The sequence below is a fragment of the Ambystoma mexicanum genome, chromosome 4p (assembly GCF_040938575.1).
Source record: "Ambystoma mexicanum isolate Mex_15411 chromosome 4p, UKY_AmexF1_1, whole genome shotgun sequence".
Taxonomy (NCBI): domain Eukaryota; kingdom Metazoa; phylum Chordata; class Amphibia; order Caudata; family Ambystomatidae; genus Ambystoma; species Ambystoma mexicanum.
In genome coordinates, this window is record NC_090927.1 from 1,159,007,946 (window position 1) to 1,159,030,949 (window position 23,004).

The 23,004-nt window shown below is 45.6% G+C and overlaps 1 protein-coding gene across 1 annotated transcript in view; it reads left to right on the forward strand.

Moving 5' to 3' along the window:
- The window catches only part of CCDC170 (coiled-coil domain containing 170), a 466,382-nt gene that overhangs the window by 194,723 nt on the left and 248,655 nt on the right, over nucleotides 1-23,004 (forward strand). The window contains exon 5 of the mRNA XM_069606775.1: nucleotides 7,237-7,493. Within this exon, the coding sequence (XP_069462876.1) occupies nucleotides 7,237-7,493 (257 nt within the window). The remainder of the gene's footprint in view (nucleotides 1-7,236; nucleotides 7,494-23,004) is intronic.

Genomic DNA, 23,004 nt, shown 5'->3' on the forward strand with positions numbered 1-23,004 from the left:
CAGTAAGAGTGCTGTTTGGGTCAGGTGACCCCCAGCAGTACCATTTGGGGGTTGGTGGGGAGGGTCCCAGGTTTGGAACGGGGAAATGGGAATGGGGTCTTTTAAAAGAAATGTAATTAATTATGGGGAAGAGTTGGGTTACAATGTATTTAAATTAAAGGGAAGGAGTTGTGTTGAAATTCATTCAAATTAAGGGGAAGGGAGCTTTTGGAGTTCGCACAGGACTAAAGGCCTGGACTTAACAGTTGCTCAGTGGGCGAGGGTCTTCCAAATGAGGCTGTGGGAAGCAAATAGGCTTCTCTCACCTCGTTTTGGTATCGTTGGAGCTGCTGTTTGGTGAACCCAAGCAGCACCAATCACGAGTTGGGGGCTTGTCAGATTGGGAACAGGGAAACTGGGTGAAGTCTTTTTTGTTCTTTTTTTAAATTAATTTAATATTAAGGGGAAGGGATAGTAATAAAAAAAGGGATAATACAGATGCAATTGCATGTGCCTAATCAGGAGATAACGGGTAGAATGCTGAAGGGGAGGAGTCTCCTAATTATTAGCATTACATTGTAATCAACTAACTCAAATGTGAAAACAATGGGAATTTTATAGGCTTGTTAGGAGGGAACCAGCTCCATTTTCTTCTGAATAGTAACACGGTTGTTTTTTATGAAGAGGTAGAAGAAGTTTCCATTTTCTTCCACTACTGTATTAGGAAGAGATGGAGGCAAGAAATGGCGGCTCAGCCAGCACTCTGGAATCTTGTGGTTCAAGAGTTTATGGAACATAAGGAACAGTTCAAAGGTTATGTGTAGGTGGGGAAGCTCTGTGAATCTGGAAGCAGGATGTTTGCTGTTCTGCATTACTAATGGTTATGTGTTTAACTTTGTCTTGCAATAGAATGGTCTGATTAACTGAATGTGAGTGTGGTAACTAACGATGTGTGCACTCCTATCCTATCTCCTTTCCAAAATGGAAGATAGTATATCAACCAGGAGGTTTTGGTCTTGCTACAGATTGTTTTCTTGAGCATGACTATATTGATTGTTTGTAGAAGGCCAAACATTAAAATCATCCACAGACTTGGCCTAAATAGAAAACTTGATGAGATATTCCAGAAAAAAGACTGGCTGAAATGAAGTCCCAGTGAAAGCAGCACATTCAGGTTGCAATGCACTGTGCTTGTTGGGCCTGGCAGGACCAAGACAACATCTGGTGTACTAATAGGATTGATAGGAACGGAGTATGCATTTGCTCAGAGAATGTTGAGGTGAATGTTATGATCAACAGATGTAGGAATATGTAGCTGTACTACTGAAACAATAGATAATTCATGAGCTTGAGGTTTGGTTGGTAGTAATGGACCCAAAATGTAGCAAAAAATAGATCTGCTGTTGCCCACTTGAATCTTTAGGCATTCAGAATAGTTGGTAGTAGTTGGCTACATAGTTGAATTTTACTAGACATAGGTAAATGACTTCCTTATTATCATAGTGACTTACTTTCTATCTTTCTGGTATAACTACAAGTGACAATGCAATAGTGTTTTGTCCCTTAAGTTTATATGAGCATGGTAGTCCTCTGACCATTCCTCTTTCCTCCAAACTCGTGGTATGCCCTGGACCACCTGAAAGGGAATGGAGATTTATTCTGCAGCAGTTTGAAGAATCAATTGCAGAGCAAATGGAAATCGGTGCCTCGACCCTCCACTCCCTCTGGAGGCCCTTCCTCTGTCCTTTTCCTCTGTTCACAGGGACTTTAACATATTGTTCTGCAGGTTGCCAGTATATTTGCCAGACTTTTTCCCCTGATAGTATATCATTGTTTTTCATTCTTCAAAATGTGGTGCGTGTATTACAAACCTAATGGCTTCTGCATTCTGGTTTCATGCTCATTTCAGCAGGTTTTAGACCTGTTGAGGCCTCAATCCTTTAGTTTAAATAGTATAAACTATGTACTGCCCAATTCTCCAAAGAGGAGGTCTTCTCACTCTCAGAGAACCCAGATGTCTCCGAAGGGATCGGAAGCAACCAGCATTTCCAAGAATCCCTTAAGGCTTGACCCTTCTCTAATGCTCTGGAATGCTCAATCTGTATGCAACAAAACATCCATTATCACTGACTACATCCACTGCAGCTCATTCACTGCAGCTCTCCTCCCCTGAGATCACTGAAACCTGGATTTCTCCATCTGACATTGCCACTATGGCGGTCCTACACTACTCCAAACTAACCTTCATTCACTCTCCTCGACTGACTGGCAGAGGTGGAAGTGTTAGACACCTACTCTCTTCCCGCCTCAATGCCTCACAAATCTCCAATGCCACATCCTCTCCTACCTGAATTCACCATCTCTACTATTGCTCTTCCTTACTCAGTTCACATCATCTCCATCTATCGCCCTCCTGGTCCTGCTGGACCATTCTTTGAAGATCTTTGGCAATTCCTTGATTCTCTTTCCACTAAACATCACCTCATTCTCTTACTTGACTTGAACCTTCCCTCTCCAACCACTTTTCAGAAATCTGAACTTGAGTCTTTTCTTAGTGACTGCGCTCTCCACTCTATCCATAACCTACTTACCCACGCAGAGGGCAACACTGTGAATCTCTTATTAATCTCCACCTCTCTCTCAGCCACTAATACTACTGTCACACCATCCATATCTGATCACTCAATAGTTTCCACTACTATCTCCTTCCACCCTCTGACCTTTTCTCACCACCTGCTTCACCTAGTACTAAAAGGAAATGTAAACCTTCTGCCACTCCCCTTTGTCTCAGAGCTACAGTTCTCACTTTCCTCCTTCACACCCAATGCCTCTTCCGCCAACACTGCCTTCTCCAGCTTCCAACCCCTGCTACATGACTCATTCTCCCCTCACTTCCCACTGTTAACTTTAACCCCTAAGTCTCAGCATCCTCAGCCATGGGTCACCCCATTCATATGCTGTCTCTGCACAGACATGCATCAGCTGCTGCACACATGGTGGCGTACCCACTTGCATGAAGACCTGCAACTCTACCTCACTGCCCTGAACTCTGCAGTTCAAATTTGTTAGTTAGCTATAAAAAGACCGAACTCGCTGATATTCTTGATTTGTCTTGTGTTAATATCTAAACAACTTAGAAGGACTTCTCTATTTGCAGTAATAACGTTTTCAAAAAAACAAGGTCTCCCTTTCAGCTTTCCAACCTAACAGTCTATCCCTTTCCCCTTTTATCAGAGATGGTGTATGTGTGCACCATTCAGTGAATGGGGATTATGATCGCTTTCACATCTCCTTAATATATCAAACCCACATATACTACCCCACATCATGGGAATCTTTATATAGTCTGTAATACTGAGGAAACTTCCATTATCAAAAGTGTAGTCACCTGCTGATTCTGAATGGAATCTGCCATTAATGGTTCTGTAACCGGTTTCAATTTCTGTCTCCCATAAAATAAGGACACCATTATAAGTTATAGGATCAACCAAGCAGGGGTTTGGCACCGATAACGCCAAATCTTCCTCATTTTCAGAAAATAGATCCTCGCCTGTACCTAACCTGAGATTACATCCCCCACCCTCTATTATAGGGAAATCACATCCGTTATATTTTGAGAGACTTGAGTAACAATGCTTACCCATTCCTAGTTTTATTATTATGAAAATTGACAAGACCTTGTGGTTTTTGAAGTCAAGAATATTAGCATTTGGTTCTCCAGATTGTTTATTATCCCAAAACAGTTTAACTATCATATAGGCTGCCAGGCCTTTAAGGGAGACCATATTTCCCACATCTACAAGCCAGAACAGGGTACACAAGATAGCAATGTGAATAGATTGGCTCAATTAACCAGGTCTCCTGAAATAGGATAACCTGGTAGTTTTTGATAAAATCCCAGCAGGCAGTATCCTACAACTTGTTATTTAGAACAGCAATGTTCGGAACCAAGATCTTGAGGCCAGGTATTCCCACTTTGATCTCCTTAGATTTGTGTCTTATTTCTTCTTTTAGCTGTAACCTGCAACTTGCATTTAAATGCATCATAGCTTGTAGTGCAGTGGCCACTGGCAGAGTTAAATTCCTCTTTTTAGCCTCCTGTCAGATGACCTCTTTCAACCCTCCCAGACACTGAAATCTATTAGTGAGTGTGATATCTGAGGCGCAATTATCAACTCTTCCAGGAGGCCCTATTGGGACAGAAATCTGAAAAGCCATATTTTCTGATGGTTATTGTGGTCCAAAGGGTTTATTTGCCAAGTCAAAGTGGCTTTTTCCTCTCACAACCGGTCTGTAGTAAAAACACAGGGGTAGGAATCAAAAATTCGACTTAATTTGTCGGGTATGCGTTCCCCACTCGAGTAGCTATGCCACCTTTAATGAATAGATTAAGGTTATGGTGACACAATCCTGCTCAATACTCTTTTCCCTGCGCCCTACCCATGACAAGCGTTTTGTCATTACAAGACCCCTCCCTCTGAGATTTGTCACCCTGCAAATATTGTGGATACAGTGGGTCAACTTGTTCATTAGGATATGGTGTCTTCTGAATAGTGCCGTTCTAGCCTGAGGACATTAGTTAATACTAAAACTGGTGGAAGATTTAGACCAAATTGGGTTTCCGTTCCTCGAGAATCCCTGGCTTGCAAAGGCCTTTTTTTTTTCCAAAGAGAAACCCTCACCTCCATACATGGAGTTCATATTTTGACCCCTTCTTCCTAGTGTTGTAGCTGATTTGGTGAGGTTCAGAGTCTATGATTTTACCCGAGATTGCAGGTACCGATCAAGACTTGAGATCTTAATGGATCCATTGGTCGGTACATTTATATTGCTAACGCTCTGCCCTTTTACCCCTTCAACTTTGCCGCCTAAGGGTATATTCTGATCTGACCTTCCTTTTCCCTTGACTGCACCCAGTGGTGCATTCTCCCTTACTACTCCGGATACCAAAAAATGTCCCTCCCTAACTCTAAGAGATACCAATCATCCTCCCTGTGGGCCCTTAACATTCTTGGCTTATACCTTTGATAACTCCCCAAAAGAAAGTTCCTTGCACAACCCCATTAGCTTATTCATCTTGTTTTCTAGTCTTAGGAGAACTTTGTGGATATTTAGAACCTGATTCTCCATGAATGCAGATGTTTTCCAAGAGCATACTCAGGGTAAGTCTTCTTCTGGTAAGATTGGTACTCACGGGTCACTACCGGTCATAGCACAGCCATCAATTATTACCCTCACACCTTCTTTTCTACTTTTAGCAAGGTTCCTTGGCAGATGGTTATCAGCCCCACTCAATTTAGCCACATTTTTCTATGTCTGGCAAAGAATATCCTCTAGGTCATCAGGAATAGTAACCAAACCATCTTTGCTGAAGATTGATTTTTCAGCAAGAAAGATTTTCTCTTCTAAAGTCACATTGGCTCATAAAATCTAAAACCTCACAACAGCTAACATAGCTGTGAGAGGGGGAACCCTTGATTAGCTTGGGAGGCTTACTCAAGTCCATCTCCCCCACCCTTTCCATCACAAGGCAATCCAAAGAGGCTATTCTATTGGAGATTCAGCCAAGAGGAACTGCATTAAGAGGACTGCTCAAGTCCATCTCCTTCCCACCTTGGCAAGAATCAAGGCCTCAGTTTCATATGAGCCTGGTATAAAGTGCTATTGCAGAGTAAGACAAAATAATTCACATGCTGCAAAGTTCCAAATTGCTTGTGCTGAGCTGGTAAATATGTATAGGTCTCAGACCCGGTCAGCACACAAAGTGCTGGGGCAGATTTCATTATTCTTGTGTAATGATAATTTAAACCCAGTTGACACATTTGTTTAGATCCATACAATAACATAAGGAGAGTAAATGGGGTGGGGTGTAAAAATAGGCTCTGTCACAATTCTGGTCAGTCAGAGTGTGCAATGTGGGTAAATAAAAAAACGTTATGCTGGACCAGGAAACTGCCAATCCTTACCAGATGAGGTGGCAGTACCAACTGTGCTCCACTCCGTACAGGACCAAAAAGTTCTCTGCTATCATCCGCCACACCTTTTGCTCCACCTGGTCCACACCCTCAGTGTGTCACGATACCCGCTGTATCTCACACTAACTGGCCCAGAGAGACACTCACGTCCTGGCTGTGCCCATAGATATTACCGTTGACGTTACCAAAGTTGCAAGCAGCGAACAGCAGGGAACATCTTGCCCATCGTTGTCTCCGCTCCGCTATGCAGGAGTCAGGAGATAAATAGAAATAGTGGCTCCCCACTCCACCTCCTTAATCTTAAAGTCAACCGGATCAGCAGGGAAAAGCCTTCCCCAAGTCCGCTCTGTTGTGCAGGAGCCTGGAGCTTTAAAGCAATAGATGCTCCACACTCCAAACTCCATTTCCTTAACCATTGTCCAATTACGTTACTTGCAATTAAAGTAAATGTTCTTCTTCACCACCAAAACTCCAACTTGTACTTCTACTATTAGTATGTGCTAAAAGCCTCATAGACCTATGGAGGGGTCATTTTCTATTGGGATAATGTCCCTTCCACAATTTATGGCCCTCAGCTTTGACTCAGGCCATAACTTGGTGGCGGGTCATTATCCCATGATAATGACCTCTCCTGAGGTCTCTAAAGCTATAGTAATAATATGGGCTACATGGTTGTGAAGCAGCTACCTGTACTGTATTAAAATGACTAGCTAGAGATTGATACCAAGGGTTACAGTGGTTAATGCAGGAGATTGCTGGCCTCCTAACTAAATCTTTTTTTATGTTCCTTAGTTGGGCATAATATACATGTTTGTTCACATTGTTTACTGGAGAGATGAGGAGCGGTTGTTGTAGAAATTTCTCATAAAATCAGAACAGTTGACGGTAATAATGCATATATCTAAGGATGTTTGGCCAGATGAAGGGCTAAATGAAAGGTGTTTCTTAAGCCATTTAATGGGGCCTTCCACTATGAATACATTTATGTAGAGCGAATTGACTCAAAAGGATTCTTGTCCCTGAGACAGCCAACATACAATGCTTTTCCGATCATTCCCTAAATCGAGTAGTCTTTGTGTTTCACCAGTAACTGGAATTTCACAGTAAGTCATATAACCCAACGTAAGAGGTATATATTGAAAATTAAATTTGAGAGCGAACTTCCCAAAGGGATTCCACTGCTCACCTGTGTCACCTCAGACATGTGGCCTTTCACTTGTAAGTATAGATGGCCTGAATATGACTTCTCATTAAGAATTTCTTCCTTTTTATTAATTTCCAGCTCCTAGATCTCCGATCTAGGTTGTCCTCTAGAGAAGTCACATTGCAAGAATTGAGAGGTGAAGTGGAGAGTTATAAAGAAAACAATGCAAGACAGTCTTCTCTGATCAACTCCCTCAGAGGCAGAGTACAGGAGACTGAGGAGGAAACTGGGTTGCTTGTTAATTCGAAGAATCGGGCAGAGCTAACAGTCCAGGCTGTATTGCAGGAGAACCAGGAACTAAAGGAGAAGATTCGTGAGCAGGATGAGCGATTAAAGTAAGTTAAGTGTTTCTGCATATCAGTTTTTGTTGATTGAGCCCAATTTCCATAGCAATGCATTCTTAAAAACAAGTAAAGCAGAACTTGCTCCCCTGTCATTGACTCTAAATAACTATAAAGAGAACCATGTTTGGAGTTCCATTCTCTGCAGTGCTGTGTAACAAAGTCCCCTTCCTGACCCTTGAGGTAAGTGGTGAGGAAGCCATACTTGCCTGGGAGCGATATTGGGATATCCGCTTGCTAACCTCACCACAGGAGTGGGGCAATGGCTTTCCACATGGCACTATGAGGTGCAGCTCCTTTAAAGGGAGGTTTGTTAAAACTGCCCATAGTTTGTACTCCATGTTCCGCAAATGTTATTCATTACCAGTTAAATTGCCCTCCAAGGTACTTGAGCCTCATGGTATTGCACATAGCCCTGGCGAACCACAGTTAGAATCAATAGGAATCGCAAAAAGAGAGAGAAACCTAGAGTCAGGAACCTGCCCACAAGCACTCATATACTCAGAAACCGTGACATGCTGCAGCCTCATACATGGAGAGTCTCACTTAAGTGCAAGACTACCTGATACTCCTCAGGTCCCCTGCGTGCACAGAAAGCACCACACATATGGCAGTGGGCTGCTGTCACACCTTGGGGCTGCTGTCACACCTTGGGACTCCTTGGGCTGTAGCTCTGAAGTCAAGTAGGTGAAGCCACAGAAACCATTCACAAACTCCAACTTACTATTCCCGCACCAATCTAAAGCTGTAGCACCTCATAGATGTATTGAGGATGAACGATCGCATGTGGTGGGTCTAGCATGGCATAAAAGCTGCATCTCAGTGATCAGTAGTGTGGGTATATTGAGAAGGAACATGTTTGGTTGAAGCTGGAGTTTGGACAGAGCACGGGAAAGAGGAGGCTGAAGAGAAAGGACAAGGAAGGTGAAAGGTAACAGAGGGGAGAGGTGGAGTTGTAATGTAGGCATGGTATCACATGTATGACACTGACACAAAAGGTACAGTTTGTAAAACCTTTATTAAAGTTTCTGCGTTTGGAAAAACTCCTACTTTGCCCTATAACTAGGATGGGAGTAGTCTCGACCATCAAATAATAAATAAAACAGTTCTAGTTGCGTCCATCAAATCAAAATGGCCTATGCTAACAAAACCTAATGCCTGCCCTAGCTCTTGTACAAAAAGTGTATAAAGGAGATATGTATGTATAGGAAAATTAGTGTTCAAAATATAAAGACTAAATGTGGCTGAGTCAGCTCTCCTCCCCATGTTAGACAGCACGGAGTAAGGCAGCCCATGGAGGCAGGATGACACACACTGGCTCGGGTTTTCAACACAAAAACTGTCCAAAATGTAGATCGAGGCACGGCTGGCCTTCCATGTTAAAGTCTCTCTCTTTCCAGTCTTCCAAACAACGTTCAACAAAAAGTTCACGCTGGTCCCCCTCCGTCAGGCTCAGACCTTTCACAACAAAAGTTCAACAATACTTGCAGGGGACTCCCTTCCCCAAACTTATTACATTTCGAGTCTCCCTGAGTCGGGGTCAGAACATTCCAGATGTCGAAGAGTTGCACATTTGCGTGGCTTTCTCTACAGACCTCTGCAGGACCACTTCAACTCAAAGTTCTTTGTTCAGCCTTTTACTCTCTCCTTCTCTCTGCGTTAATTTTGTTCACTTCGCTTTTACAATTCAGTCACTTTATCGCTACAATCAATTCACCTTTCACAGAGACTTTCGAGTGGGCTACTTCCTTTCGCTAGACCACTCCGTTAGTCAGTATCGCTGGTTTCACAGCTGTACTTACTTCAAAGTTCATTAACAGGTCTGCCTTTCTTTGAGTCTCATCCACACATGTGCAGCCTTCACTTGCGATATAATATTGCAACTTCAATCTTTCCTTAACACACACCAGCCTCTCAGGTTGCTTTCCAACTTACCGGCTGTGTGCGACACTTTCTTGTGCTTATAGTTTTCCAACTCACTAGTCAAGGTTAGTACCACAGGCTTGGCCTTGCCTCTCCAACTCTGCCGTTCACCTGGGAGGGTTTCTTGCATCCTTGAAACAATGCAGCCTTCTGCTTTGGAATTTGGCCTTCTCTGTGTGTCTTTTGCTGCCTTTTGGAGGCAACAACCTCCTGTAGGGAACTCCTGGGGTCCTGGCCACCTGGTTGCCCACCTGGAACCCAACCCAACTCAAGTACCAGGGAAATCTTCTCCATACTAAGAGAATTAGAATACTCGGTGGCTCCCACGGATTTGTGCATCAAAAACAAAACCTGGTGTACCGACATCCAAGATGCCCTTTGCAATAAAATAGCCATGCTCCAAGATAAAATTTTAGCCAACAAATCCACTCTACACAGGATTGCATTATCAACACAAGAAGCCAACCTGCAAGAAATCTCTAACAAACAAATCAAACCATGTAACCAGTTCAACTCCATTGCAACGAGCGAGGTTAAAAACATCATCTCATCCCTCAAACCTTTACGGTGCCTTCGGGACACTTGCCCAGCTCCGATCATTAAAGAAGCTGCGAAAGACCTAGCTCCTTTCATCACTACCTTTATCCACTCTGCCTTTAGACGTGACTGGCGGAAAACATCTGAACTTGAGCTCATTTCAGCCCTACATGAACCCTCACCTCTGCTAACTCCCCTAGTCTTATGACAATTGAGAATGCCTTTCTGGAAGTGGCCGACCTTATGGCCCCACTCAAACTATCCAAAGGCATTAAGCATAGATCAGAGCCTTGGTTCTCTGACAAACTGAAATTAAAAAAGCTGGCCGGCAGACAAGCTGAAAGGAATTGGAGGCTGTGCTCCTCCCCTATTGCTAAGCTCACCTTTCGCAACCTGTTGTCTAACTACTATCAGGCTATTCTACTGCTAAAAAGACTTTCTTTGAGGCCAAGATTGAAGCAGCCATAAATGGATTTAGGGCCTTATTTGAATTGGTAAACTCCCTTTCTGCCCCTACGAAAACTGATTCTGCTATTGTTCCCTCACAAGTTTTCTGTGACTCCCTTGCGGCTTTCTTCTCCTCTAAAATCGAATGCATACGTGCAGATATTGCTAAGGCTGCTTCTGCGGCAGCCCCTATGGCGTCATGGTCGTCTTTTCCAGTGTTTTCTCCCTCTGAGATACTCAAAGCCATTCATGGCCTTAAATCGGCCTTTCGAGCAGATGCCATACCTCTTACACTGATTAAAGACACTGCTACTGAGCTACTTCCCTGTATCACTACTGTTATTAACAATTCACTTCAAACTGGTATAATTCCTAGCCAACTTAAACATGCGCTGGTACTTCCTCTTTTGAAGAAGCCCACCCTTGACCCTAAGGTAATGACTAATTTTAGGCCCATCTCCTTGCTTCCGTTCAATATGAAGCTGCTTGAGACCTTGGTCTCCCCCCCTCCACTCTTCTTTTTCTGGAATCCTCTGGCTTCTTCGACCCCTTCCAGTCTGGCTTTTGCCCCGGAAGAGGAACCAAGTCTGTACTCTGTTATGGGCGACCTTGCCCGGTTGGTTGATCAGGGCGGGGTGGGTGTGGTTCTTTTATTGGACTTATCCGCCACCTTTGATACAGTAGATCACTCCACTCTTTTGGCACGGTTGTCCGATGCAGGCATCTCCGGTGAGGTCTTTGACTGGTTCCAAGATTTTTTGACAGACCGTACCCAGTCGGTGTCTCTGCCTCCTTTCCGTTCCCCTCCGGGACTGCTCCTCTGTGGCGTTCCACAGGGATCGACTCTTCCCCCATTCTTTTCAACATGTACATCCGCCCTCTTCTACTTCTTATACTGTCGCTTGGTTTCAGATATTACTTGTATGCTAATGATACGCAGATCCTGGTTCGTCTTGATCTCACCAGGGCTGATACTGCGTCTCGGCTACGAAGCTGCCTGGAAGATCTTGGCGCCTGGATGGCGACCAATTGGCTAAAGCTCAATGGCTCAAAAACGGAGGTACTGGTGGTGGGCACTTCTAACCCCCACTCCTTGTGGACCCCTGATTTCTGGCCCTCCTCATTAGGCACATGCCCTACACCTGCAACCTCAGTCAAAAATCTGTGTGTCCTGCTCTCTTCTTCCCTTTCTATGGCACCCCAGGTGGCATCTGTATGTAAATCTGGGCATTTTAAACTGCGGATTTTGCATAAGGTGCTTCCCTTTATTCCTACCAAACATCGTGCTCCTGTGGGGGCTGCCCTGGTCCTGAGCACCACAGACTACTGTAACTCTCTTTATCTAGGTCAGCCGAGCCACCTTACTAAACGCCTTCAACTGCTCCAAAACTCTGCCGTTAGGGCGGTTATCTGCTCTCCTCCTCGTGCTCACATGACCCCACTGATTAAACAACTACATTGGTTGCCGATTGAGAAGCACATTCTCTTTAAATCTCTGCGCCTGGTACACCGCGCCTTCTACAATCAAGGTGCCGAATACATACAGGAAAAATGTTCCCGTTATGTGCAATCTCGGCTCTTGCGCTCTCATTCGGCCCTACTGATCGCTGTTCCTCGCATCAGGCTGTCCCGGATGGGCGGCCGCGCCTTTTCTGTGTTCGCCGCTATTACCTGGAATAGCCTCCTCTTTCAGCTCCGTGCCAGCAAAAACCACTTGGTCTTCCGACGTGACCTAAATACCTATCTGTTTTAGTTCTTGCTGCTGCACCTCGCTGTCAACCCTAGTGCCAAGATACCTTCGAGTGAACGTTGCGCTTTAGAAATGTTCTAACATAACATAACAACTCTTCCTTCAAATCATGCTCAGTTCGCGCCAACCTTAAAGACGCATTGGGTAATACCCTTATTAAAAATAAAAAAAATTAGAACCGAGCATACCCACCAACTATAGGACAATCACTACAGTATAATTTCTCCTTAAGATCCTTCACAGAGCTGCATATCTCCAGATTCAATCTTACCTGGAGTTAAAAAATGTATTAGGCACCCGCCAATAAGGATTCAGGCCAAGACACAGGACTGGGACGCCCTTCTTGACCTGAAGAACCAACTGGATGATCGGCGAGACAAAGGAGAATCCTCCATTCTTCTCCTCTTGGACTTATCTGCCGCATTCGACCTGGATGACCACAAAGTTTTGTGCATCCACTTAAAATCAGCCGCCGACTTCTCTAAGGATGCTACCACATGGATAAAGTCTTTCATAGATAACAGATCCATAAGAGTCTTCTCACCCTCTTCAGCAGTGGATCCAGTAACAATTGCATGCGGAGTACCACAGGGATCATGTGTCTCACCTACCCTGTGTATAATATATTTACCAAGACACTCTTCAATATACTTGACAATCTGGGTGTCTCATACACCAACTGTGCTGATGACACCCATATTCTCATCCCTATCCAAGGAGACTATGACAAAGATTTAGATTTGATCAATAAAATGTGTTTTATTGTACAGACCTGGACGGCCAACCATGGATTATGTCTCCATGATGAAAAGACTGAGCTATTAATCGTTGCATCTACCAATAAACTGAATAAACTAAACTCTCCACTCATTATAACTCCGTCACTATTGATGGTATCAAGATCAAAGTTGCTAAGGAAGTAAAAACCTTAGGTTTCTACTTGGACCCGCACTCAACCTCAATAAACATGTAAATGCCTCAGCCTTTGCCACAAGCTACACCGGCAAATTGATCCATGCATGGAAACCATTTCTGACCACTGAAAACTGCACGACAATAGCCTGTGCACTAATATTATCTAAGCTGGACTATTGCAATGCTCTATACTTGGGTGCCAGCAAACATAACACCAATAAACTCCAGACACTCCAAAATAATGCCTTAAGATCTGCCTTAGGAATCTGTCACGACCCTCGCCCAAAACCCCCTCTGGCAAACCCATTGGCCAGGTGGAGTCAGGACTCGGGCCTCTAGAGCCTGGCATCCTCTTCAAAAGCCCTCATGGGGCCAGTCCTGGCGCCTATGGTGCCAGGCTCATACACTATGAACAACAATGTGCTTGGGAACTACTTTATTGTATTGTCAGCCAACATGGAGGCATCCACATAGCTTGGTTCCTAAGAACCAAGCTATGCGGTCTAGTGTTTTGAGTGTGGCAGGCCTGGAACTACTTTCCCTGGTACTACTTTACCTGGGCTATATAAACCACAACCTGACTGCAGAACATGCTTCGTGTTACTTTGCAGCTTGCAACGTGACGCTCACCGTGTCCAGCTATTCCCTCGAACCTCGGAGAAGCAGAACCTGCAAGGAGACAAAAGGAACATCATTAGCAGCAGCATCTTACCTGCAGTCTTCATCTTTAAACACTCGCAGCTACTGAGAACAGCTTCCTCGAACCTGCACGCCTCCCGGACAGAGCGACCTGAAAGAGGAAGATAGAGGCAACATTAAAGAAGGCTGTAGAGACATTTACAAATTACAAACTGCTCAAAAGGCTTACCTGGCTGGTCGCCTCTCGGCTGGCACCACTCCGGACATTCCACTCGTGCTGAAGAACACCGCGTCCTACAAGGAAGGAAAACATAGGTTAGCAAAGGCAAGACTTTGCAGCGCTGCGCATAGCGCTTACTTACCGCATCATAGCGCTCTTAATGCGCCATCATTTACCAGCGGGGCTCAACCAAGCCAGTTCGCCGCGCTGAAGCTCTGCATACCTAAGGGAGAAAAAAGAGACATTTTAAACAAAGAAAGGCATGCAGGATAGCAACAAAACTAAAGAACAGTTATAAGACCTACCTGAACAATATCAAACGGGCCGGCGTCAGTGAAGTAACTGGACTGCACTCGCCCATGAAAGACAACGCGCCCCTGCAAAGAAGGCAGGACGGAGAGCACGCCTAATTCTACCACAAGGCAGAACCTTACCCGCAGACCACATCAGGGCAAAGCTGAGAAGCATACCAGCGAGTAACCCAGCTGGGTGGCGTCCCTGTGGATACCAGGTGAGCGTAACAGAATCTCAAAATCACAGCATATCTCCAAGAAGAGACGTTACATTAACTGGCTCCCTATAAATGACAGAATTAAGCTCAAATCACTAAACATTACCTACAAATGCCTCACCAATAAGGCATATATATAACTAACGGATAGATTCACCAAATGCACGTCAGAACGACCCATCAGAAAGGCGCAATCTAATAGCCTCAGAATACCCAACTTCAAACTCAAGAAAACTGGAGGCTCTAGCTTTCCAGTCATGGCAGCTCAACTATGGAACTCTATCCCTGACACCTTAAGAGCTTTACCCTCTTTCCATTCCTTTAAGACGGATGTTAAGTGTTGGCTGCACTCCTGTGATTGGTGATTGTTTCTGACTTACGAACCCTAGATAATCTAGAACACCATCACTTGACTCTGTATAATGTACTCTATGTATTTACAATACTGTATATATTTTATAACAACTCTAATAAGTTTGTTTATGTCTCTGTAAATATTTTTCTTGCACCTATCACCTGTCTGTAACCTGTTAAGTGCCCAGATGCCTGAGGGCCCGTCGCGCTCTATAAATAAACAATACAATACAATACAATACAAGTCCCTGAGGGCCAGAGGGTGAGTCAACCTTTGGTTTCCGAAGTCCTCTAGTCTGAGGAAGGTTGAGATCAAGTGGGCTAGAGGGACCAGGTAGATGTCGAAAAGCCAAGGCCAGAGGATAGAGCCCTGAGGGACTCCGCAGGTGGAGAGTGAGATGGTGGAGAGAAAAGGGCCTAGTGGAACCTGGAACTTGGGAAGGTCGGTCAGAGATGAAGGAGGCCAACCAGTCCAGAGCCAGGTATGTGATGCCAAGGGTATCGCAGAGCCGATTTTACGAGGGTGGCATGATTGACCGTATCAAAGGCAGAGGAAAGATCAAGAAGGATGAGAACACAGGGAGAGCTGGAGTCAAGATTAGAGAGCAAGATTTCCATGGTGTTCAGGAGACAGTTTCCGTGCCTCTGGCAGCTCTGAAGCCAAACTGGTGGTTGTGGAGACAGCCAACTTATTCAGTGTGGTGGATAAACTGGGAGATGGCCAGCTTCTATAAGAGTTTGCCCAGTAAAGAGGGTAATGGTGAGTCTGTATTGCCTTTGGAGCAGGCGGCAGGCCAGTTTCTCAGAGGATGTGCTCGAAGTCCGCCACTGCCGCTCAGCCACTCTGCACTTGCATTTCAGAGTAGCCAGGTCGTAGTCATAACAGGAGTTGCACTTGGAGGCAGGTTTCATGCCGATCCTCATGGTAGGGGCAAGGATGTCCCGAGTGTTAGAGATGGAAAGTTGAAGGTTAGTAAGGACTGAGTCAGAGTGAGAGTCAGTGGCTGGAGTAGGAGGGGGGGTGAAGGTGGCGGCAAAAGCGGCACCTGACACTCGCTTCATTGGTCAAATGACAGAGAAGGAGGCTGGCAGTGAGGGCGAGGGCTTAGTCGGGGACCCAGGAACTCTGGGGGGGAGGATGATCACAACAGGAGAGAGGAGTAATGCGAGGGTTGTAGATGGGATGTCTGAAGAGATAGGAGCATCCAAGGTGTGTCCGGTTGAGTGTGTCGGACTGGAGGGAAAAATGGAGAGGGAAAAAGAGTCAGAGGTTACAGAAGAGCCCAGGGGCTGCATCAGCGGAGTTGAGGTGAATATTGAAGTCTCAGGGGAGGAGAAGCGTGTAGGAGGAGAAGGAGGAGGCAAGGAAAGTAGAGGTGAGTTCAGCCCATTCTGAGAGGAAGTGGGCAACCTGGCCAGGGGGCCTGTAGATGGTGGCCAGAATCAGAGAGAGGCCAGGAGAGACACCATGCCTGCAGACAAGGCATTCGAAAGAAGAGTAGGCCTGAGTGGAAATGATAGTAGCCGGGACCCACTCAGGGAAGATCAGGGCAACTCCGCCCCCGGACCGGTTAGGCCTGGGCTTAGAGAGGATCTTGTACCGCTCAGGGAGGAGAGTGTCCAAACTTGTGACAGAGCTGGCAGTGAACCAGGTCTCAGTGAGAGCGAGGAAGTCTAGGTCAATGTCTTCAAGGAGGTGGCAGATGCCAGAGGAATGTTTAGTGGCAGAGCAAGAGCTGAGGGTAGCTAAGTGGAGCAGGTTGCCACTTTTGACGGTCTTATGAGGAGTGTGGTATACCCATCGGAGGAGGCAGAGGGGTGGCAGAAAGAGGAGTGACAGGAGAGGGAGGAAGTTGATGAGCGCTGGAAGACGCCTATCAAATAGGAGGAGGTTGGGCTGAGAGCACTGGACCATGACTGTGCCATTTAGGTAGGCCTTAATGATATCTCTAAAGGACAGAAAGGATGCCAAGAGAACCTCCCAACAAGTGCCAGCATTAATGGGAGAGGAAGAGAAAGGGGAGAGCACAGAGACCATAAGGGGAATCCAAAGGTCCAGTGAAGGAACGACAATGAGGATGTGGGTCTGTCTGGAAGAAGCTTTGACATAGGTGTCAGCAATGGGCATGCCTGGATTGGAGAGCAGGAGATCCTTCTTGAACTTTTTCCTTCTAGACTTAGTCAGGGTTAGGGTAGGTGATAGAATAGTAATTAGAGAAGATAGGGGAGATTGAGAGCACCATTGAGGGGGAGAGTGGAGATAAGTAAGGGAGGAGAGAGGGAGAGGGGGAGGAACTGCAGAGCATGACACCAATAACATCCAAAAGCAATGACACAATCTAGAATCAATAGTCCAGGAAGGGAGAATGCCTAGGTTAGATCATATAGCTTAAGCACAGCACCTAGAAGTGAGTTATCAGGACAGGGGGAAGAGCTAAGATAGAGGGATAGGTATAAAAAGCCTAATTTGTATACACTGCAGCAATGCAAGAGCACACACATTCGACTTTCCTAGAAAGGAGGCAAAAAGCTTAATTTTTAAACACAGCAGCAAATGCAAGAACACACAGATCTGACTTCCTAGAAAAAAGGGGAAAAGCCTAATTTTTAAACACAGAAGCAATGAAAGAACACACAGAAATAACTTTCCTAGAAGCAATAAGTTATCCTTATCTAGCAATTCACCAATGCTAGATAAGGATAACATAAAACTGTCAAGTTCAGCTAACTGCAGAATCAAATAGAGGTAATAAGAGAGGAGGGAGAGATACATAGGGAACAGTAATGGCTGTTCCCCCGTCCTGCACCTTTCTTACCTTGTCAGCCGCTGTTGGTTGACGGCTGCACTGCATGCTCCCACAGCGAACACCAGCTAACACCCTCTGGAGCTGCAACTATGGGAGCTGCCCTTTGCCTCTGGGCCCTTAGCCGCAGGGGCTGCCGGGCAGTTGGGTACTCCACTGTTCACTGGGCGGTGGAGAGGTACGGGGGGGGAAGATGGGTGATTTGATGTCTATTTGTGAGGAATGAGGTGATCCAAGTGAGCGCTGAATCTCGTATTCCTAGAGTGCAGTCTGTCAAGGAGGATCTGCCGAGAAGTCAAGAAGAACAAGTGCTGCGCATACTCCTTAATCTGCTGTGACTTTGAGATCATCCCAGATAGAGATCAGCGTGGTTTCTGTTCCATGGTGTGACGAAACCTGATTGTGCAGAGTCTAGGAGATTGTTCAATTCCACAAAAACATTGAGCTGTGAGTATGCAGTACAGTCGATGAGTTTAGCCGGGAAGCTGGTGTTGGAGATCGGTCTGTAGTTGGGAGGCTATTTTAAGAGGAGGTTTGACATGCACAGTTTTGAAGGATTCTGGGAAGTTGCCGGAGGTGATGGAGTCATTACGGATGACCTCGCCAGTTCTCCTGTGCAAGTGGAGGTGAACATTTCTTTGAGGAGAGAGACGGGACAAGTGTCAAGAAGGGAGCTCGAGGGTCTGCTGTCGGATAGTAGTTTGAGGAACTCCTCACTTGAGATAGGGTTAAAAGAGCAGAACAAAGGGTTCTGTGGGGAGGGGGGAGAGAAGGTGTGTTTCTTGAAGAGCAGGTGTTGGCTGGGCGGGCAGATTGGAGAGCTTGGCAATGAGTGGTCGTCCTGTCTAGGGCTGTTTTGTGGAAATGTTCAGAGAGAGAGAGTTGCAAAGTGTGTGTGAAGAGGCAGTCCGCGTTACGGTGCAGGAAGGGTTTATGAATTCTTTGATGATCCTGTGAAGTTCTTTGCTGCTGCTAAGGCAGCTCAGGACTCTTTTATCATAATATGCTTTTTTGGCATTTAGGATCTCTGATTTGTATTTTCGGTGATGGTGGGCGAGTACTAATTTGCCTTGCGGGGTTCTGGAATCTCGCCATTTGCACTCGAGCGAGTGGTTATGGTTATTTTTTTCATTTACTTTTTTATTGGCATTTATATTGAACAACATACCACAAAACAGTAAAACTTTCCCTGCCTCTGGACACCCCCCCCCCCCTCCTGCCCCTACCCCCCAACCCTTTACCAGGTCTTCAGCGATCTGCTCAGTGTTCTCTTGTGGAACTGGCCATTCCTCCTTTTCTTCTCGCATCCGGCTTCTCCTTGCTAGTCTTTCCATTGTAGTTGGTTCTTTCATTTATTTCCCTTCCTCCCTTCTCGTTGGTGCTCCTTTCTTCCTTCTCCCTCTCCTTGTTTTAGGTGCATTTCTGTGTCTCTATCGGGAAAGGCTTTTCAGACAAGTCCCATGAGTTTCATCGTCCTTGGACACCATGCCCTCCTAGAGTCTTTCATTAGGAACTGCATAACCATGTCCCAGTCCATGAGGAATTTTTGATGTTCTCCCTTGATGGCATGTGTGACTCTTTCCATGGCTGCTAGGTTCCATATTTTGCTCACCCATTCATGTTCCGTGGGTGCTTCTTTTGATTTCCATTTCTGGGCTACTAGCAGGGCCCCGGACATTATCAGTATTACATAGATCTTTTTCTGAGCTTTCGTGGCCAACCTTTCGAACTCTCCATCTAGGCCCATTATAGACAGATCCTTGCATGCTGTCCCCTCCGTTCCTAACATCCTGTTCATCGCCTCCTGAATCATCTCCCAAAAAGGGTATAATTATTGGGCATTGCCACCACATATGTTCTCCAAACTCCTACTTCTCCGCACCCCCTCCAGCATAGTTTATTCTTTGTCTGGGGTTCACCTCTCTTGTCGCTGCTCCCTTTTAACTTGGGGCTCATGGCCCAATGTTTCAGTTGGGCATAATGGAATCTTTTCCCTTCATCTAATTCAAAGTCCTCTTTACATTGGAGGAAGGATTTTATCTCCTCTCCTTCAAACAAGTCCCTAAGCATACGACATCCCCCCTACCTGCCATTTGGCGAATCTGGTACTAGCCCAACCTTGCGTGAATTGCCATGAAAGCATAGAGTAATTTCGTCAGGACAGCCATTTTCAGGGCATTTATCCTACCCATCCAGGAAATGCCCAGGGGGCCCCAGTTATGAAGCATGTTTTTAATAACCTCCAACAGGGGGGATAATTGGCTCCATATAATTGGCCAATGCTTTTGGTGATGTAGATTCCCAGGTATTTTATCTTGTTAGGGGCCCACGAGTATGGGAATTTGGTTTGCATCTCCCTCTCCCTCCCAGGTGGTATATATAGACCCAGTATCTCAGATTTGCTGCTATTTATTTTTAGCCCGGTACCGCCCCAAATTGTGCCAAGACTTTGTCTACTGCCCTTAGGGAATCCTCCGGATTTGTTAATGTCAGTAGCATGTCATCAGGGGATGCTGCCACCTTATGGACTCTCCCGCCAAAGGCCACCCCCCATGTCTTTAGACCTTCTAATCGTGCTTAACAGAGTTTCTTGGTGGATGGCATATAATAACGGTGATAGGGGGCAATCATGCTTTGTACCTCTAGGTACCGCTAGTGGATCAGAGAGTTCCCCATTTACAAGTAAGCGTAGAGAAGGTTTATTTTGGACTTGAACGCCTCTCCGAAATCCCATTTTACGCATGGTAAGGAAGAGAAACTGCCACTCCACCCTGTCAAAGGCTTTTTCTGCATCCAATGTGACCACTAAGGCCGCAGTGCGTGCTTTATTAACCTTCTCTATGAGGTCAGCTATTCTCCTGGTGTTGTCATGAGTCTGCCTACCACGTACAAACCCTGATTGGTCTGGGTCCACCAGTCCGGGGAGGAGAGGTTCAAGGCGACTTGCCAGAATCTTGGTATATATTTGGGCATCTAAATTAATAAGTGCTATAGGCCTGTATGAGCTGCAGGCTGTAGGATCCTTTCCTGGTTTAGGCAGTAGTACCACCTTCGCTTCTTCCATGGAAGGCGTTATCCCTCCTCCACCCACCCAAATGAATTGTACAAGGTGGCCAGGTGCAGGGCCAGTAGCTCTTGTAGGTCTTATAGAAGTCCGACGTAAATCCGTCTGGGCCCAGGGCTTTATTGGAGGGGAGCACGGTAATTGCTTTGCACATCTCCTCCCTGGTTATCTCTTCCTCCAGCTCCTCCGTTTCTTCGGCGGATATCTTAGGAATGTTATATTTTTCCAAGTATTCTGCATGGCCCCCCTCCTCTCGGTCTTTTGATTTATATGCCTCCCCATAGAAATTCACAAATTCCCTTTTGATCGAGGGTAGGTCTGTTCGCCCAAAGGCGTATTAATTTTCAGGGTAGTTCTATCCTTTTCCTCCTTCTGTAGCTTCCTTGCCAATAGTCTGTCCGCTTTATTTGCCTTGATGTAATAGCTCTGCTTGAGGTGCATAAGTGACCTCTCTGCTCTGCTTGTTTGAATTGTTTCACTCTGACCTCTGATTGTCCTATACTCTTTTCTTGTCTCCCCTGTGTAGCCTTGAATGCGTCCCAGATCGTATGAAGGTTTACTTCCTGACTCATTTGTTTGAAAATATAGGTCAATACGCTTCCTCAGTTCCCTCTTCAGAGTTTCATCCTTAAAGATGTGAGCTGGGTATCTCCACTTCCAGAGTCCCACTAGGTGATTTGGTTGTGTAATTGTCAGTGCAAGGGGGGCGTGATCCAACAAGGTGATGGCTCCCACCTCCACTTCCTTCACTCGTCCTAGTAAGGGGCACGACACCCATATATAATCTATTCTCGAAGCTGTTCTGTGCACATGAGTAGAAGGTATAACCCCCGGACTCCCCTCTCTTTTCCCTCCATATGTCTACTAGTGCTAAATTGTCAATTTTCTCCCATAATTCCCTCGAGTGCTTGTTTTGAGTGTTTGATATTCTTGCATTCCTATCCCTTACTGGGCCCCAAGCTAGGTTAAAGTCACCTATAAGTATTATACTTCCCTTTGCAAACCCTTCTAGTTTTTGCAACATGTATTGTATGAAGCGGTCCTATCCTGTGTTGGGAGCGTATAGTGAGGCTATGGTTATATTCTCTTCTCCTCCCTGGAGAACTAATGCTATGTACCTACCACTGTTGTCTCTGCTCACCCTCACTATTCTGAGATCCAAGCTATTCTTTATTGCTATAAGGGTGCCCCATTTCTTCCCTGGGTTGTTTGACTGTTGTATTTGATCGTACCTTTTTATTCTCGTTCTCGTTCTATGTCTGTCTGTCCCTTGTATATGTGTTTCCTGTATGTTTCCTGTAATGAAATTATGTCTGGTTTCTCCCTTTCCAGATAGTGGTTCATTTTATTTCTTCTTAATTGGTGAGTTGAGCCCTTGAATATTTCGGGAAATCATTTTTAACATCCTTTCTTTAGCCATTGCCTGCAGGTATTCTGCAAGCTTGCCTTGGCCGGCATGCGTGTTGATCAGCTCCGAACCTGGTCTTTCGCCCTCCCTCCTCTCCCCCCTACCCCTTTCCTCCCCTCGCTGCCATCGCTGGGGTGACTCAACCGGCTTCTCGCCCCTCCTGCATCTCTTCCTCTGGGGTTGAGTCCCTTTCCATCCCCAGTGATCCCCTTATAGCGGGTCGTCCCTGACTCATGAGCTGAAACCAAGATTTACCTCCCCCATTCCCATTCTCCCACCTCTTTTGCTGTGTTACCCCCTTCCCAAGGTGCTATTTCCCTTCTCTTGGAGCCGTGGGTATTCTTGGGTATTAATGTGCCTGTCCAGAGATTCTGATCTTCGTGGTGGGTCATTCTTTGGGTTTCTCAGGCCTTGCGGTCCCCTTTTTTTCCTTGCTTTCCTGTTTGGCTCCTGAGTTGTCCATTCCCATGCCTTCCTTTTTAGGTAGTCCTTTTCTGTTCCTCTGATTTCGCTAAATTACTGTTCCACCTCAATACCAAGCATGTGTCTGCTCCTTCTTTCACAAAGGTGATTCTTTTTTGCCTATTGTCCATTTCAAACAGGATGTCGAACGGGAAGGTCCACTTCTATCTGATGTCTTGCTTTGTTAGCTCTTGTACTATCGGACGCATCAGCCTTCTTTTAGTTCGCGTAATCTGGGAGAGATCCTGGTACAGTTGTACCGTGGCTCTGTTGATTTTGAGATTGTCTGATCATCTAGCTGCTGCCAGAAAATTCTCTTTTTGGGAGTACTCGTGCATCGCCACCAGGACCTCCCTCGGCCGGGCTCCCGACTCCGACCTCTCCGGCCATACTCTATGTACGCTATCCACAAGGATTTTGTTGGGATTTGGTATTCCTATCAGTGTTGTGAAAATCTTTTACTGCTTGACG